At 53.1% G+C, this 17,976-nt stretch overlaps 1 protein-coding gene across 2 annotated transcripts in view; it reads right to left on the bottom strand.

The window, feature by feature from the left end:
* COL2A1 (collagen type II alpha 1 chain) overlaps positions 1-17,597 on the bottom strand; it is a 31,082-nt gene extending 13,485 nt beyond the window's left edge. The window contains exons 1-23 of one of the 2 annotated variants that reach the window (XM_016124520.2): positions 17,348-17,597; positions 13,127-13,333; positions 11,646-11,662; positions 11,411-11,443; positions 11,278-11,310; positions 11,127-11,180; positions 10,870-10,971; positions 9,827-9,904; positions 9,152-9,196; positions 8,999-9,052; positions 8,532-8,585; positions 7,723-7,776; positions 7,284-7,337; positions 7,098-7,151; positions 6,749-6,793; positions 6,158-6,211; positions 3,479-3,523; positions 2,933-2,986; positions 1,337-1,435; positions 1,009-1,053; positions 817-915; positions 591-644; positions 103-210 (exon numbers count right to left, since the gene is read on the bottom strand). In XM_016124520.2, coding sequence (XP_015980006.2) covers positions 103-210; positions 591-644; positions 817-915; positions 1,009-1,053; positions 1,337-1,435; positions 2,933-2,986; positions 3,479-3,523; positions 6,158-6,211; positions 6,749-6,793; positions 7,098-7,151; positions 7,284-7,337; positions 7,723-7,776; positions 8,532-8,585; positions 8,999-9,052; positions 9,152-9,196; positions 9,827-9,904; positions 10,870-10,971; positions 11,127-11,180; positions 11,278-11,310; positions 11,411-11,443; positions 11,646-11,662; positions 13,127-13,333; positions 17,348-17,432 — 1,527 coding nt within the window. In that variant the 5' untranslated portion in view covers positions 17,433-17,597. The remainder of the gene's footprint in view (positions 1-102; positions 211-590; positions 645-816; positions 916-1,008; positions 1,054-1,336; positions 1,436-2,932; positions 2,987-3,478; positions 3,524-6,157; positions 6,212-6,748; positions 6,794-7,097; positions 7,152-7,283; positions 7,338-7,722; positions 7,777-8,531; positions 8,586-8,998; positions 9,053-9,151; positions 9,197-9,826; positions 9,905-10,869; positions 10,972-11,126; positions 11,181-11,277; positions 11,311-11,410; positions 11,444-11,645; positions 11,663-13,126; positions 13,334-17,347) is intronic. The other variant, XM_036237403.1, reaches the window with a different exon arrangement.
* Positions 17,598-17,976: the final 379 nt, after the last annotated feature.

Here is a 17,976-nt window from a genome sequence, read left to right as displayed (position 1 = left end):
TATCCAAAGGACACAGGACTAGGCAGGGATGCAGAGCCACAGGACTTGACTTCCATCTTGAGGTCACACACCAATGGAGGTAGGAACTCTTATCCCACTTACTCTTTCTCCAGGGGGACCGATGGGCCCAGCACCACCAGGCTCTCCGCGGGCACCTCTTTTGCCTTCTTCACCAGCAGGACCAGGGGCTCCTTGGGGGCCTGCAGGGCCCTAAGAACCAACACAAAAGAGAAACAGGGTGAGTCTCTGCCTGGACCTGGGCAAGCTCTGGCCTGCACGTGGAGGATGCAGCCCTGGCCATTGTTCCAGGGCTGGGGACCTGAGGTAGGGAGGCCATGACATGTTAATGGTGGAAGAAGTGGCCCAGCAGAAAGACAGAGGGTGTAAAGTTCGAACTGTTCAAACTGATCAAGCCAAAGATGAGAGCTGAAGCTGCATCTTCTCTACCCCGTTACATCCCCTTCTCCAAGCGTAACCTCAGAGGTCTCAGGTGAGGGCTACAGCTCCAGAAGACATGGGCAGTGGGCTGGGGGGATGCCTGAGGGATGACTGCAGCATGGAAAGACAAGGGCTGGTAGACAAATACTCACAGGTTCTCCCTTCGGGCCTTGTTCACCTTTGAAGCCAGCAATACCGGGCTCACCCTTGACAAAAGAGAGAATAAGGTTCTCATACTGGGTTCTCTCCTAGGACCCCGTCCCACTTCCAGAAACCCTAAAGGTGCCCACCAAAAGACACCAGTGTGAGCGTGTAAAGGAGGGGTGGAGTTTTGACCCCAGGGTGTCACCGGGACTTGAGTTCACTCCAGGTTCTTACCGTCTGACCTTTCGGGCCCAGAGGACCAGTTGCACCTTGGGGGCCAGGCGGACCACGGGGCCCAGGAAAGCCAGGAGCACCAGCAATGCCAGGAGCGCCCTGTCAGCATGAGCGGAAGAGAGGGGCATCAGCAGAGGGAGTGCGGAAGGACTGACCCCACCTGGACGAGCCAAGTCCAAAGGCAACACTCACAGCAGATCCTTTGGCTCCAGGAATTCCATCTGTTCCAGGGTTACCCTGAAAAAGGAGACAGTGTCATTATAAAATAAGCAGCAAAGAATAAACCCCAGCCCTCCCAGCCCTTCCAGGGCACAGGTCAGGGGGCTGGGCCCTGCCCATTCCAGGCATCATCCCACTGGATGCTTCAAGGGGCAGAAGGGGACAGAGGAAGACTTGTCTGTAGAGATGGGGGGGCAAGCACTGGGTCAGAATGAAGTTTTCCTTCACATCTAAGCACAGAGTCAAGAGCGCCAGGGCCACAGACCCCAGGCCCTTCAGGCCAAAGAAAAGCTGCACTTACAGAGGCACCAGCAGGCCCAGGGGACCCAGGAGTGCCAGGTTCACCACGAGGACCTTGAGCGCCTTCAGGACCACGAGCACCAGTGGGACCAGCTTCACCCTGGAAGAGACAGGGAGGGAATGAAGAAAAGACGGGGACACAGACCTCTCGAGGGCCGGCTGTCTGCACGTACCAGAAAGCTGAGTCATGAGCGTACACCCACCCCGCAGATGAGCACACGTGTTTCCACAGGGGCGGCCTGACCAAGCTCGCCAACCTGATGACTGCCCCCCACTGCCTCTCTACCCTCCACCTCCCCTCAATACTGTGAACGACCGTGAGCAAGTGCAGTTACACGCTGTAGTGATGGGCAACGTGTCTTCAGTCCCATCAGCACCCATCAGAAAGCCCGTGCTGGGGTGCCCTGCCATCCTGGTATCAGGGGGTGATAGACAGATAGCCGAAGGGGGCAAGCATCCTTATCTCCCCGTCTTCACCTATTTGTCCCCTGTGTTGAGGAAGTGGAGGCCCTCGGATACCTCAGCTCAGGGCATCGCTCTGCTGGTAGCTGACGGATGCGTGAACACTGCCGCCCCAGGCTCTGGGCCAGGCCCGTGTGACGTGAGCCGGAAAGCCAGGGCGATCGTAAGCTGGGACAAGTGCCCCACTCTACTTTTCCCTGCTCCGACTGAAGTCCAATCCCCCTGGCCTTCTGGCAGCCCCCTACCCCCTCCCTTCAAAATGGCCTCTGCTTTTACTTTCATTTTACTCTGAAAATTACAACGGGCTGATATCTGGGCTCTGGACGGCAGTCTCTGGGGAGGACTGCTGACCTGGAGGGAAGGCAGAGCCTGCTCAGGTTTCTTCTCGGAACATTCTTGCTTCTCTCTTGTAATTATTATTTTCTAAAGGTCAGGCCCCCTCACCTTCCGCTGTCCCTCTTCACAATGGGTCTCCTTCACTGGCTCCCAGGGCCTCAGACACTGTCTGGTTACCATGGCAACACCCAGGAGGGGAAAAGCAACCTGATGCCAGTGACCACACGGAGGCTCCTTATTCATCTCCGGGTGGTGACAGGAGAGAATTCCCAGGGATGTGTGCACTGGAATCCCTCCTGGGCCACACGGGTCTTTCCCTGCACTGGCTGGCCTCCCACTGGCCTCATTAATCCTCAGAAGAACTCAATTAACAGAGCTTGGAAGAGCCAAGCCCCGCAGATGAAGGAGAGGAGAGGGAAGCACGGAGCCTTCTCCACGCCCCCCTGCCCATTTCCCTCCAACTCTCTTCCGGGCCCAGAGTCTGCCGAGCTTTGCCTTCTTCCCTTCCATTCCTGATCTTTCTGCTCCCTCCCAGGTCTCCGGTGTCTCCCATCTTTCTCGGCCTTTCCCCTCTCTGAAGCTGTAACTACAGTACCTGTAGCTCGTTATCATTCCATCTCACTTTCCCTCCTAGCTGGTGACTCTGCAAAATGTCTGGCTCTTTTCCGCTGCTCCAAGGAGAGCAACGGTGGGAAGGGGTGGAAGACACTCCTCAGAAGGGAAGGGGCATAGTCCAGGGGGGCAATCAGCTCAGGTTATGGAGGAAAGGGGTGCCTGACTCGACCACCAGGGCACGCACCTTGGCACCAGGAGCCCCAGGGAAGCCAGGACCACCGGCAGGACCCACAGGACCCTGAAGGAAGAAAGAGGGTACAGAGGTAAATGCCATTCCTGGGCAGATTCTCTGCAGACCCCAGAGTAAACCATCCCCATACCTCACATTCCATCCCACCTTCGTACTGATTTGCCTGTACATCTTTTGTGGCTTAAGTCCCTGGATGAAAATTGTCCCTTTTGCCAGTGTCCCCAGGCCTGTAAAGCAACATTCTGACTATATACATGGTGAGAAGCAGATGAGTTTTCCACCTCTCTCTCTACCTATCCCTCCTAAAATTAAAAAATAAAAATAAATAAAAACCTGCCAGAAGGTAAAATTGAAACATCGAACCTCTGAAAATTGAACCACTGCTTCAAAGCTTATTAACAAGCTAAAGTATATTGAAAAAATCATTCTTCCTCCTTTCCAGTAGAGGTCCGAGCACTGACTGCTACGCTTACACTGAGCAAACACAGCAGATTCCACTGGGCCTCGAGAATAAACCTGCCGGGAAGGAAACAGACTTACCGGAGGTCCTGCAGGGCCGGGCTGACCATCGTTGCCTCGGGCACCCTGTGAGCAAGCAGAAGGAAGCAGCCATTGTGGAAAATGCCCATATGTCCAGTCCCTCCTTACCCACAGCCCATCCATACAGGAAACTGTGCCCAGTCTTCCAGGGCTGAGCGTGAGGCTGGTGAGGTGTGAGTTATGGGACACAATGTGGGAGGGAGCAGCCCACAGCAACTCCATGGTGGCTGCATAAATGGGTGTTCAGGGGCCAGCAGAGGGTTTGGTCTCAGCTTAAATAAAGCTTGAGTAATTACCCAGCTATTCCATCATATCTTAATTTTCTGTAGGCCTCAAATATCTCCAACTCCAAGGCCAAGTAATCAATTAAAGACTCAGAGAACTGGGCGGAAGGAAAATGAAATAAACAAGCAGCATCCTGAGGTGCTGCCTCCCGCCTGCTCATGGCAGGAAGCACTTCAGGCCTTGGTTAAGGCCTCCAAGGCTTGGTTAGCTTCCTTGGTGAAGGCTTGGTTAAGGCCTCCTCTTGGTAAACTCCAAACTGCCTCTGTACTCTGGCCCCTCCCTGACAACCTGCTCCTAAGGAAAACAAAGATGCTCACAGGATGTCTGCCACCAAGCCAAAACGATGCCCTGTGATGGGGACAGGGCACTCAGCACAACCCATGGACCACATCTGAGCTCATACTCCTGAGACTCCTTTACACTGAAAGGCTGCTGGCTCTTTCTCTGTAGAACTTGCACTCTGAGAGTTTTTTCTCCAACTTTGTGGTTAGAACCCCTCAGTTTCACTCTCAAGGCCCAGGGAACTTCTACCCCAACTCTGGGAACCATTAGGCTAGGCTAGGCTGGGGCCGGCACCTGGTCCTTGGCAGAAGACCGGAGCAGCCCAGAAGGCGACCTATCCCCAGCTGAGCCCTGCCTGCCTGCCTTTGCCTCTCCTTGGAAGCTGAGGAAGGATGCTTTAGGGGGAGCTCATGTTTTAAATAAGACTCAAATCTTCTTCCTGGCTATGGTCCATTTCTCCCAACTGACACTCTCCAGGTTGGCATTAAACAGAAAAAAAAGCAAGAGAAGATTTAACGAAAAAATGTCAGGGAACATAAAGCCTTCGCATTGGCCAGATCCCCTCTGGGCTGGCCCAGCTGCTTCTAGGAGCTCTGGAGCACCCTCCCTCCAGGGCTTGGCCAGAGGAGAGGCCGAGGCCAGATGCGAGCAAAAAAGAGCTGTGCTGCTGCTTCGAGAGGCCAGAGCTGGGGTGGCATCAGAGGCTCTCCCTGCAACAAGCCTGGGGGGAGGACAGAGCCGGGCCCAAAGTGGCGGCAGGGGGAGGGGGCACGTGACTGCAGTGGGCAGAAGCCAACCCAGCCCAGTCCCTGGTCCAGCCTGGACATCAGGCCCATACTTGGAACTGTTACATTGTCAACCTTCTATGCCAAATCCTACGCATGCCTTGCCAGCTTGACTACCATGGGGACAGGAACCAGCAAGGCAGATCACAAAGCAGGGCCATTGTGCCCAGGAAGGAGGGCGAACAGGGCAGGGGATGCAGCTTGTCTTTGCCCCTCACAGGGGCAGCCACCGTGGCTCTAGGCCGGGCCAAAAAGCCACAAGCCAGGTCCTGTTAATCTGAAGAAAGAGTAGTGTTTTTTGGCAGGCCCAGTGCTCTCTAATCCCCTCATACAAAGTGACCCTGAGACAAGGTACTTCAGCAGCTCTGGCTGACAAATGCGGGTAGAGGCTTCTTGTTACTTCACTGATCTGCTTTTGAGGAAAATTTCTGCCAAACAGATACAATATCTGTAAAGGAGCATGAGCGAGTGAAACTGATTTACTCTGGCCAGCCCTGCAAAAGTGAGGAGGGGCCTCACTGGTTGGGTGGTTGGGGTATAAAATCAACAGAATAATCCTTCTCACATATGGCTTTCCTCGCATCACTCGCCTGACAAAGCGCCTGCAAGGGCTCTCTATTGCTAAGGGATCAGAGCTAAGCACCTGCACCCTCCATCGGCTGTAAATCCCACATTAACAAGATGCCACCAAAGTCTGAGCCTGCCAAGCGTTATTCCTCTTAAGCTATTTAACCATTCTCTGCCTCCATTTCTTCTTCTCTGAAATGGGGAGCATAGCAAAATCTATCTCATAGGATCTGAGGGAAGATTAGATGAGACAAAGCACATAAGGCATTATGCATAGGAAGTGCCCATGAAACAGTGGCTGCTGATATTATACCATAACACCACAAGCAGCAGCAGCGTCATGTATAAAGGCCCTGGAAGATGATGCTGGACTGTTATATTTTACAGGGCTTCTTCTGAGCAACCAAAAGAATAGAAAGTAGCACCATACTACAGCCAATGTAAGTCTGTCCATTAATTCACACTGGGTTGACTGAGGAACGAGTGTGCACTGTTGTGGGGGTTACCTGAATAATCCAGACTGGTTAAGAGAGAGTCCTGCCCTCGCCACCAACTGCCCGCCCCGCCCACACAACCTACCCGCTCCTTTGACTGAACAGACCCAGCACGGGAATTTGCGAGGGCACACTCAGAGCGAGCCCTGTGGGATGACGGTACTCTCTACACCTCACAGCGTTGTTGTGAGAGTTCCATGTGAAACTGCCTTGCAAACTCTAAGGTGCTGGGCAAATGGTGGCCTTTGGCCTTGTCAGTTACTCACTGCGGCACCAGCAGGGCCAGTCCGTCCTCTCTCACCAGGCAGACCGCGGGGACCCTGGAATACACACCAGGACGGCAAGAGCGTGAGTTGACTTAACAACACTCTGCGCCATCACTCCTACCTGTGGGCCCTTCCCAGACACCCGACGGGAGGAAACGTGCGTGCGCCCGGGAGGCAAAGGTGCGGGTGCCCTCTTGATTCATGCAGGACTCCTCGTGGCACAGCAGAGGCCTTTCTGCCCAGGCCGGACACACGGATCCTCCCATTGTTACCGAGTGGGGGCCTGGTTACAGGCTCACTCGCCTCTCGTAACAGATGAGCTCCCCGACGTGTTGAGAATAAACAGAATTTTTAAAAATTCGAGCACACTTAAAGTGTATTAAGGCTATTTCGAGGAAATGTTGGTGAAACCTTGAACGAATCATCTATTTAATACACTTTGCTTTTTGCTCATAATCGGATCAGTATACAAAACTGAGTAACGACTTTGCATAAAGGAAGCACTGGTGTTCAGGGAGGAGCCATCTGCTGGGCTGCAGGAGGTGCCGGAAGGGTATCTGGAAGCCCTCCAGGGGTGATGCTCATACTCACCATTGGGCCTGGAGAACCATTCTCACCAGGGGAACCACTCTCACCCTGGAAAAAAGATGCACAGGGTCAATGACTGGGACCCTTCTGCCAGCCCCAGAAAAGTCCCAAGGAAGAGACTGAAAGCTCTGGTCATCTCAGCTGTCACTGACACCCCCAAACATCAGTTCTGTGTGGAATGACCTCTCAAGCTCTCTTGGTCCATCAGGAGATAGGACTGGGTGTTCCCAACCGAAGCTGTTCTGATGTCCTGGCTCCACTAAGCTCAATGGCATCTCCTTGACTAAGAAGAAAGGCTCCCTATCATCTCCCTCCATCTCCCCGTCCCTCCCTTGTGCTTCCTGGTCCTTACCTTCACACCTGGAGCACCAGCTTCGCCCTTAGCACCATCCAGGCCTGGGTAACCCTAGAGGACAATAGAAAACATTCAATCACACTTCTGGGGAACCTGGATAGGAAGAAATACACATGCCCCCAAATGCTTTTCTTTCCTCCCAGGCAGTCCCTTCTTTCTAACACCCTCACCCAAGATACTTACTCTGTGACCTTTGACACCAGGAAGGCCTGGGGTTCCTGGGAAGCCCCGAGCACCCTGCAATCCCAAGAGAAGATGTCAGGACACACAGCAGAACCAGGTAAAAGCTACCCAGAGCTGCTAGTCGGCCCTCGGAGCCAGCTCCCTCAGGCTGTCAGGGAGGAGGGGCAGGGCTAGGACAGCTCTTTCAGTAAATCCCAGACTCCCCCTCACTGTGCTTCGCCCATCTTGTGCAAAGGGAGTAGAAACAACAACTGCCCAGCCTCCCCCACCAGCCTGCATTAGGATCATAAATAAGACCAGCAGCCAGAAGGCGCGATACATGTGGGGACTGTTGGAATTTCATTTTAGAAGTGAGCAAACTGAACTGGATGAGCTGGGCATGAAGCCACTGCTTTGACTGCAAGGAAGGATGTTCGAAGCTGGGAAAGGTGGGCTTTACCTGAGGGCCGGGAGGGCCTCTTTCGCCAGATTTTCCAGGCTTTCCAGCTTCACCCTGTAGGGAGACATGTACCTCAGTTTCCTCGGAAGACACATTAGCATAGTTGGCATACTCCAAACAGCATCTCTTCTCTCTGCCCTCCATACCTTTGTTCTCCAGCTGACTCACCTCCTTCACATTCTAGACTTCCCTGAATATCTTTCCTGGGTCACGAAGTATTCTTTGGGACAGCTGCCCGTTGGGTAGGCAAGCACCGCGTCCCCACCAGCCTCCACTTCCCCTGGTGGGCTCTCTCTCTGCTCTCCTGGTCTCTGCTGACTGGGCTCGTGCTCCCTAACCTCAGGAGACTTTGTCTAATGTGATTCATAGAACAGCTCAAGTGCCAACTCTTGTCTCTTCGTTTGCATCCCTTGCAGACATCCCGACTCAGGCTGAGCTTTTCCTAACTCATTTACAATTAAGATAATGCCGGGTTGTTGAACATTCCTGTCTTTTGTTTTTTCTTCTCTGCACCTTTTCCCCTGGTGTTCTCCCTCCCTCTCCCTTCTCTCATTTCTCAATTTCCCTTCCTGAAGGTAATGATGTTTTAATTATTTCCCTTCTCAATGTATCCACGGCAGTCCCCAGGGCACTTGCAAGCTAAGTTGCAAGTGGGAATTAGACAGTAGACAGAGTTCGAGTCTCTGACTGACCAGTCTTGCCCTTTACGATGCCTGCCCCGGGGCTAAGCCAGTCTCCACCCCGGCACACACGCTGTCCAGGCCTTTTCACAGAGGCAGCCACTTGTGTGACTACTCAGGTATACTCACATCATCACCAGGTTTTCCAGGGGGCCCAGGAGGACCACGGGGACCCATGGGACCCTACAAACAAAATAAGAGAGTTTAAGAGATGGTTGGAGGGGGAAGGCACTAAATCAGTGGACAGAGCTTTGGGATTTTGGAAGCTAGTTCCCTTCTAAGGAAGAAAAATGGGAAAACCCCACTTTGTGCTGAGAGAGAGCAAAGGTCCTGAGCAGGTCATAGTGGGAGGCAGCAGTGGCCCAGAAAAGGGACGGTCATGACAGAGTTCTTAGTGGTCCTTGGTGCATTTGGTTCTCTGTCAGAGTTCCCCCACAGCTAGGAAGTGACATCTGGATCTCCACTGGGCCCCTCCACTGCAGAAAAGCACAGGGCAGATGGGAACAGGGAGGGGGGTGCGGGTGGCAGGACTGGAATCTGAGTGGTACGTCTTGGAGTCTCCCCAGGAGGAAGGCAGGGCCCGCACTGGTACTCACGGAGACGCCAGGTTCCCCTGGTTCACCAGGGTTGCCTTGAAATCCTTGAGGCCCCTAAAAGGTAAAGTGAGGAAACAAGGTTGACCCCCACAAACTGACACGCAGCTTGAAACCATCTATACTGTCGCTAAGAAGAAAAGACTCAGTACTCACGGGAGCACCAGCAGGGCCTGGAGGTCCTCGCGGTCCCATGGGGCCCTGCGTTAGAACAGCGAATGAGGATTTACAGGAAATGCTCCAGCAGCAGCCTCCAGCGTGCCACCTCCTCCCCGCAAGCAGCCCAGACAAAGGACAAGGAGCTATTCTGTGGGCAGGGGGCCTACAGTGGCTGCTCCCTCTCATTTCCCACTCCCCACACAACAATCTATTTTTATTTATAGGCACCATTTGGACAGAGGAGCTGGCCTTGCTTTCTCCTGGACAGCAGCCATGTTTACTAAAGTCTGAGTTTCATTTAGCATGTGCCAAGTCAGAGCTACAGGGCTGAGATTTCCTGCTAGAAGTCTTGTGGATGCTGGAGAACAGTGGCTGCTGTCTGCATTCTTCAGTTCTCATTCCAAGAGCAATAGCAACTGGCCTTCTAACAGATCGGCCTATATGCATCTCTCCATCCTCATTCTTCTTAGTCACTCCAGCGCATCATTAAAACTGGCATCCATCGCATTAAAAACCAAATGCTTTGGGATAACTAAATAGGAGGGTTACATAACTGACAGAGAAGAGCTGCTCTAAGCAGTTATCTGTGAAGTGAGGTTGCCAGAGTCTCTGGCTCTGCTAAAGGCCACCTCCTGCTATTTTGGCTGCAAAGAGCTGGTTGTCTTTTCCTACCATTGGTCCTTGCATTACTCCCATCTGGGCGCCACCGGCCTTCTCATCAAATCCTCCAGCCATCTGGGCAGCAAAGTTCTGCAAAGAAACCCGACAACATTAGGAGCTTGAGAGTCTCTAGGTTTTTCCCATTTGGCAGGGTAAGCTATATCTGGATAGAAAAACTCTATTTAGACAAACTCTACTTGTTGGAGATTGACCAGTATCGCCAATGATTCCTAGAAAATCATTTTGAAAATGTGTCATTGGCTGACAGTGGCATAATCATTTTCCTGGAAGATAAAGTGTTATTTGGAAGAGTACCAGTTACTTGCATTCATTTTATAAAATTACTTTTTTTTTAAATTCTAAAACAGTAAATACATTCTTAAACATATATTGAGGACCGCAACTAAAGCTTCACTTTTAAAAGTGGGTTTTTCCCTCGGAGCTTTAATGCCCAGCAAAAAATTAAAATTGACAGTCTTGAAATATTTTAGCAAGTAGGCATCTGTGAGTTTAAAATTTAAAAATTTAAAACATAGAAAACATCAAAATGGCAAACCTGCCAAAACTGGGCAATAATATAATTTGTTGATTGGTTTGATTCCAAAAACGACTTTAGCCACACACCTTCACTCAGTGGGGCTCTTTCATGAGAATGAATAGTTGTTTGGAATATACTTGGCAAGAGCCAAGAATAAATGTCTTCCAAGGACAGTAGTCACTCTTCTTCCAGGGAATTACAAGCACCTAGTCATCCTCTCCCCTAACCCCAATGCCCTCTCCCAAGAATCTACCACACAGTACAGACGCCAGGGAGCCAGGTAACTGAAGACTCTCTTTGCAGAAACCCAATGAGAGAAAAAAGTCAACTCTTAGTGCCATAGTCTCATGCCTAATATGTGATTCCACTAAATTATAGGTCTAGGGGAGAAGCCCATGGACAGGCTGTGTACACACTGCTGGCAGCCCTGGGAGCCAGCCAGGTAAGTGTGAGTAGCAATTTAGAAGCCACATTTCTGGAAGGACAGTCTGAAGAAAGGGGATATAAGGATACTTACTCCACCAAGGCCGGGGGGCCCAGGGGGGCCGGGAGGGCCAGGGGGGCCAGGATTTCCAGGGGTCCCAGGTTCTCCATCTCTGCCACGAGGTCCAGGGGCACCCTTGGCAGAAAGAGAAAAAGGCACCAATGTGCAGCAGTGTTTATGCATGGACCACTGGTCCACGGGCTGCCCTTGAGGTGGTGGCCAGGCACGCAGCGGGCCTTAGAGGACTGGAGAAGTCCACAAGGGTCGGGCAGTGTTGTTTCTCTACTCACTTTTTCACCTTTGTCACCACGATCACCTCTGGGTCCTTGTTCACCTGCAGGTCCCTGAAGGTGAAGAAATGTTGATATGACAGCAAGGCCAGGAGCCTACAGATCCGTAACTCAAAGGAGGGGTGGAGGAAAGGCTTTCTCTCTTTCTTACCTGAGGCCCAGGGGGTCCTTTGGGTCCTACAATCTGTGAGAGAGAGGCCCACAGGATGGCAAGTTAGAGGGGACCACAAGGAAATGACTCAGAGCCGTATAAGCAACATGGTGGGAGAATAATTTTTACTTACATCCTTGATGTCTCCAGGTTCTCCTTTCTGTCCCTGAAACATGATGACACATTCACAGGATTGAGTTAAGCAAGCCCACCAGCCCTAAGCGTGAAATCCTTCCCAGCAGCCCCTGCATCAAGGCGCCCTCTGAAAGAGACCTCATCTAAAAAATGACAGCCTGAATGAGCATAGCATTGCTTGTGAAGAAGGAACTAGAAAAGCAAAAGAAAAGCAAAAAAGAAAAAACCCTCACCTTTGGTCCTGGTTGCCCTGCAAGTGAAAAAAAATGGAAAAGAAAAATGTAAGATTTATGAGATGGAGCAGTACATGTTCTTGTCACTCAAATGCTCTTTAAGGGGTCAAAGAAAAAGGGCACAACCAAGGAAGGAGGCGGCTTTCAGTTACTCCACTGAACCCTCTGTTGGGGTCTTCGGGTTACTGGGGTTCTAGGGTCGCTGCAGTCCCAGTCCCGTGAGGAACAGAGATGACCCAAACTTTGTTATTCAAAAAGCAGTCAGCATGCAAAAGAATGGAGCAGGGGCAGTAAGAGGAGCTCGAATTCTAATCAGCCACCAGAAAGGAAAGCACCAGAAGCTGGTGTTAGGTTCAGTCTCTTCTTTCCCCTACAGGGTAGGAAGGCCTTCCCGCAGCCCCCAAGCCCTCCCAGAGAAAGTTAGGTAGTTAAAAATGCCTTACATTCAAGCTGAGTCTCCTTGAAGCAAGCACAAGAAGAAAAAAAAAAAAAACAGCAGGCACAAGAGTTATATAGGGCATTGCAGTCAGTGCCACCCCGAATCAGTAACCCTTTGCCCTTTGTAGCATCAACAGCAAAGGCAACCAACACTTCACTCACAGAGACCCCCCTCAGAAATGACCTGGGAATCTGGACCATAAAAGCAGCTCCCCCAAGCAGCTTCCCTGTGTTGATGAAGTGATAAGGAAAGGCAACTTCTCCCTTCCCTTTCAACTTTTTATCTGCTTAAGCAGAAAGGGAGCAGTGAGGGCCACCCATGAGGCCTAGACCCTCCACCCCACCCCCACCCCCACCCCCTAGAGAGACAGGGCAAGTGTTTGAGTGCTGGGGAGGTCACCTGCACACATCATCCACCAGCACTGGTTCTAGCTGAGAGTTTGTAACTGCCCACCAGAGTGCAGGCACAAGGAGCTCAGTCCCAACACCATCTACATCCTTCAGCTCTGGGAGTCCCAGAGCCCAGCTCCTTCTCTTATTAATGTGCTTCTTAACTGGCAGTCAACTCCAAAAAAGGTAAAAACAAAAGCAAACTGCCACCAATGTTCTCTATCTCAAAGAGAGAGCCTGCCCACTGTCTCCCAGTAGCCAGGAGAGGGTTTCTTCTCCCTGAAGAACATATATTTGAAGGTCTTCTAAGAAGACAAGGTGTGGGTCATAGAGGAGGAATGAATCTGTGGTTTGGCCAGATGGAGCATTCAATCCACTGCGGCTCTAGTAATTTGCAGGGCTGATTCCAGAGAGGACACTTTAAGAAGCATATATTTTGGAGGTGTTAGGTGAGGAAGGACCCTTCTAGTGTCTCGGGCTCTCTTGGTTTTAACCTGCAAGCTAGAAGTGGCCTTTCCTTTCAGCCTCAGCTGCTGGGGTCCCATGGATAACCAGCCCCTCTGCTTGCAGAGATGACCAGTATCCATGAGAGGGCATTTTCTGCACCTGCAAGTAATTTATTTATGTGGAACAGGAAATAAATAAATTACGACCACTGGCAGTGGCGAGGTCAGTTGAGCAGATGGGGCAGCACTCTCCGAAGGGGGTTTCAGGGCTGAGGCAGTCTTTCATGTCTTCACAGATTATGTCGTCGCAGAGGACAGTCCCAGTGTCACAGACACAGATCCGGCAGGGCTCGGGCTTCCACACATCCTTATCATTATACCTCCGCCCGTCCTGCACACAGCTGCCAGCCTTCTCTGCACCAAGGGTGGAGCAGGGGAAGCAGAGAGCAAAGGGAAGGAGAGGAGGGTGCGGGAGCCAGAAGAGAAAAAGAGAAAGAGGTTGCAGTCAACTTGACATCATTCAAATGCTGAAGAATGTGGACTCAGGCAACCCAAATATAGAGAACTTGAAGATTATTTTTCTAAGATATCATTTATTCTTCCATGTACTCAACAAATATTTATTGTGTGCCTTGCACTATGCTGTCTATTCACCAGTGAAACTCCTGACCCAGCAGTGAGGGGAGGGCAGGTACTGTACTGTTCTCACTTCACAGGTGTAGCATGAGGGAGACATGATGTGGGGGACAGCAGGAGCAAGTTAGAGTAGGAGCAGAAGAAGATGAGACTCTGAATGAGAGTGAAGATAGAGAAGAGGGGAAAACGGAGATATGACCCTCCCACCCACCCACCCAGCACAAGAACAGAAGCCTTCTTTTTTTCTGCCTTCCTCTAGGAATTATGGGACTTGCCAAATACAACTGATAGCTAAAATTCAGAAGGCATAAAGAAAATTATACCTACAAAAATTAGAATCTATAAACAGCTAGGTTCCAACAGTGGATGTGGAGGTGGGGAGCTGAAAGCAAGAGCTAGTAGAATTAGAATCTTGTCCGGTTCTTTAAACCGCATTAGGATCAGGGCCAGTTTGGGGAAGAGGATAGGCCCATTCAAATAATACATTTGGGACCCAAGCAGGCTAATAAAATGCTTTGGGAGACAAATAGGGCCAAAGAGCCCCCATTACTGACCTCCCTGGAGAGACCCTGCCTCCATCTGAAGATGACACCCCAATTTGTGGGGCAGGGGGCTTTGAATGCTGGGCCTGGGCTATGATTAGCCTGTCCAGGCCTGGCCTCCACCAAGAGTGCAGACCAAGACTGGCAGGGATACGTCCCTTCCACAAGTGCCCTGCCGTCTGGAATTCACCCTGCAAAGAAAACATATGCTGACAAGAGCGCTCCGGAGAGCGCCAAGGGCTAAAGAGCCCGCACCACGTGCTAGGGAGCGCCCAGCGCTGTTTTTCTCATCAAAATCTCCAAAGCAATGGCAACTAACTGCAGGGGATGAATAATAGGAAAGAGCTACAAACCAGGTGGGCGGAGACAGAAACGAGCCTGCCTCCTGCTCTTTAAGGAGATGCCGAAAACCTAAAGATACACATTTTTTTTTTTCCTTTTACACTAGAAGAAATCCACTCAGCCTTTAGGCAAGACAATCGCGGGGAGCGGGGGTAGGGGATCCCAGGGGATATGTAGAAGGTTAATGGTCTCCCATCTGGATTAAGGAAGAGCCCACCTTCACCCAAGAGGACCCAGGACGGAAAGAGGGAAATGCTGAGAGAGGGGTGTGCACCCCGAATGCGGATCGGATTTCGCTAGGCAAGGCGACGGGGATGCGCGGGCGCAGGGGCGGGGCCAGGAGGCGCTGGGCGTGAGAGCCGTTGTGTGACTCTTTGTGGCCGCGGCTTTGGACGTGGCTCAGCCAGAGACACTGGGAGGGTGAAAAGTGGGATTAAATGACTGCCCCAGAAAGGAGCCAGCACCGTAACCGGATCCCCTAGGTGTGGACAGAGGAGCCCAGCACCACCATAATTGCCGTTCCAAACGGCTGCCGATAGCATCCCCGCGCGCCCGATCGGGTTCCGCTCATTACCGCAGCCCCATATAAGTGATTCTTTGTAGCAGGCCAATTAAAAAGTTACCTCTTTCGGGGAACTGTTTCTCCCCGCCGCCGCTTTGCACAGAGCCGGAGCCCGGGAGGTGGCGGCAGGCGGGCACAGGGGGGCATTGTGGGAGAGGGGGTCGGGGAATCCAGGGGAACCCACCGGACCTCGCCGCTCATGAATGGGGCTTTTCTCGAGTGCACACAGAGCCCGATTCACAGGTCTCCGCAAGGAACCAGTTTAAATAAATACGGGCAGCGTTTCAGCCCCATCTGGAAGCCATCGCTGCCAATCTCTCAACGCAAACAAGCCTCACAAAGGAGGATTGAGGTCTCTCCCCGGGCTGAGGGGTACTTTCGGAGGCAAAGGCTGTGAAATGCAGATGTGGGTCAAAGACGCCGCCGCCAATAAGTTTCTCAAACTCATGGAAAGACGGGGAGGAGGAGCGTGCCGGAGCTCCAGGTTTCTGACATTCCTGAAGTCCACGCAGACTGAGCCTTTCCCTACGTCACATTTTTGGGTCCGCTGGCCCGGGGGAGGGGGTTATGGAGCTGGGATGAGCCAGGGCGCAAAATCAGCCGCTCCGATGCACTCCCCCTGGGGAGGAGGAGAAGCGACTGGAAGAGCTAGGCCTAAGAAACAGGAATTCACTCCCTCCCGGGAAAGCGGCGGCGGTGAGAGCGCCCTGCCACTTAACTGAGCGCCTCCAAATACCAGATGGAGAATTTAGGAATTATTTTAAAGTCACTTAGCGAATTCCGTTGCGCACTAAAGCAGAGGTCAGTCAAGAAGACGGCTTTGTTAGTGCGTACATTCAATTTTAAGACACAAATATAGTCAGTCTGAGCTGGAGCCACTTATGGACACAGCATATTTCAACAGGTGCCCAGGCCTGCTCCGCCAATTTAGCGCACCACACGACCACCCGGCCAGGATCTCTTTGGGGCTGCGCCACGGGCTCCAGTCTTGCTCCCGCCCCCATCAGCCGCTCTAATGAGCCGAAAGTCCTCCTGGCCCGCAGCCTGCCAGACCGTCTCTGGAGACAGCCTGGTGGCAGAGGATACCTCCTAGAGCCTCGTCGGCAGAGGGACTTTGATTCTCCCTCCCCCCCCCCCCAAAAAAAAAGTTTTCCCTGCGATTGATTTACAATCTGTAACATGCAAAGAGAAGGCTGGAATCCCGGCCGTCGGAAACGTGCCCAAACACGTGGAAAAAAATCTCTGTACCTAATATACTTTCCAGGCTTCGTTTGTCCTAAATATAATCCCAGACGGTGGGACTTAACCAAAGGAGGCGATGGACCGATGGGGTCCGAATGGCCTTTGGACCAGATTGCAAAACTGCCATCTCTAACTATATTCATTTGAAACAGTTATAGCAATTGACCAACTGTGCCCCCCTCCCCTGCTACACACACTTACGCACGCGCGCACGCGCGCGCGCGCGCACACACACACACACACACACAGACACACAGCCGCAGCCTGGCTCAGAGAGTTTCAGCAACTTAGAAAAAGTAATTCATTGTAGTTCTTCGGGGGTTTGGGAGGGAAGACCATGGGGAGGGGGCGCTATTTTCCGGGGCGTTTGAAAAGCACGGTCTGGTTGGAATGTTATCGCCCTTCAGATGGCCTTCCCTACGAGAAGTTTGCGGGGCGGGGTGGGCGCCGGGGAGCGGAGATGCGAAAGGGGGCCGCACCTTGCTCCAGGCCCAGCCGGGACCGGGAGGGAGCCGACAGAGGCACAGAGTGCCCCTCCTAAGTCTTTCTTTGTGGCTTCGGATTTCAGGCCCTCACTTTCAGAACATCTCCTTTGTCGGACTCCCTTTTGAAGCCCCGGCCACCGACCGCTGGACACGACTGCGAAGTCTATCCCTTGGCGCGTGCTCCCTCCTTTGCTCGTGCTTTTTCTCTCCTACTTCTAGATCGATGGGTCACGACCTGTTTTCCTGAACTCCGAGAGCTTCAGAGAGGCGAGTCGTGTGTCTGTGCGCTTAATCATCAAAGCTAGTAGAAAAGAGCGCGCTTAAATCTGTGCGCAAACCTCTCCGACCCGACGCTGTGCACGTTTAATATTCCTAGCAGCGTAGGGACCTGCAGAAGCCTCTGACCGCGGCCCGCACAGAGGACGTTTGGACAGCGTCGCCGCCTTGCAAAACTCCGCTCACTACGCTCCTGCGCATCCTGCACCCGAGTCTCGGCGTCCTATGACCCCGAGAGCCGTTCTGACCCCGAGCCGCGGGCTCCAGAGCGGCAGAGGGCCGAGGAGGAGGGTGCGGAGGGACGGCAGAGAAGAGTGGCAAGCAGGGACGATGGGCGACTTACCGACATCCTGGCCGTGACACCGAAGGACAGCGGCGACGAGTAGCGTCAGCAGCACCAGCGTCTGGGGAGCCCCGAAGCGGATCATGGCTCACCGCGGGGCCTGGCGGAGCCGGGCCCGAGCGGAGCGCGGCGAGGCGGCAGGAGCACGGCGTGGGTCCGGGTCTCTACCGCGCCCTCATGCAGGAGGCCCTTGGAGCAGGAGGAGGAGGCAGGAGACCCGGCAGCCCAGCAGCGCTCTGCGTCTTGTCCCCGCGGCGGCGCTGGTTATATGCGCCCGGCCCCACTTGAAGCTGGTGAACTGGCCCAAACCGCGGGCCGCCCCGGGCCCCCCGCGGGGCTGTAACCTGAGACCCCGCCCCCGGAGCCCGCCCAGGCCCAGCCAGAGCCCGCACCTGCCTGGGCCGGACTCCCCTCTCAGCTAGCCCGGCTTCCCGCCCCCCACCCCTAGTGTTCCGAGTGGCCTGATCGGGCGGGGCTCAGAGATGGCCCCTGTCCTCCCCAACCCGGGCTGTGGCGCTGCCCCCTCCGACCACCAGCGAGAAGGGGGACATCCGGCCCCTCCCCTCGGAGTTCTGGCTGGATTGGAGGGGAGGGGGGCGGGAGCTGAGGGTGTTTGCAGAGCCTCAGGC

This window comes from Rousettus aegyptiacus, unplaced genomic scaffold (genome assembly GCF_014176215.1).
Source record: "Rousettus aegyptiacus isolate mRouAeg1 unplaced genomic scaffold, mRouAeg1.p scaffold_m13_p_2, whole genome shotgun sequence".
NCBI lineage: Eukaryota > Metazoa > Chordata > Mammalia > Chiroptera > Pteropodidae > Rousettus > Rousettus aegyptiacus.
The sequence above is the reverse complement of the archived record's forward strand: the minus strand, read 5'-3'. Positions and strand labels throughout refer to the sequence as shown.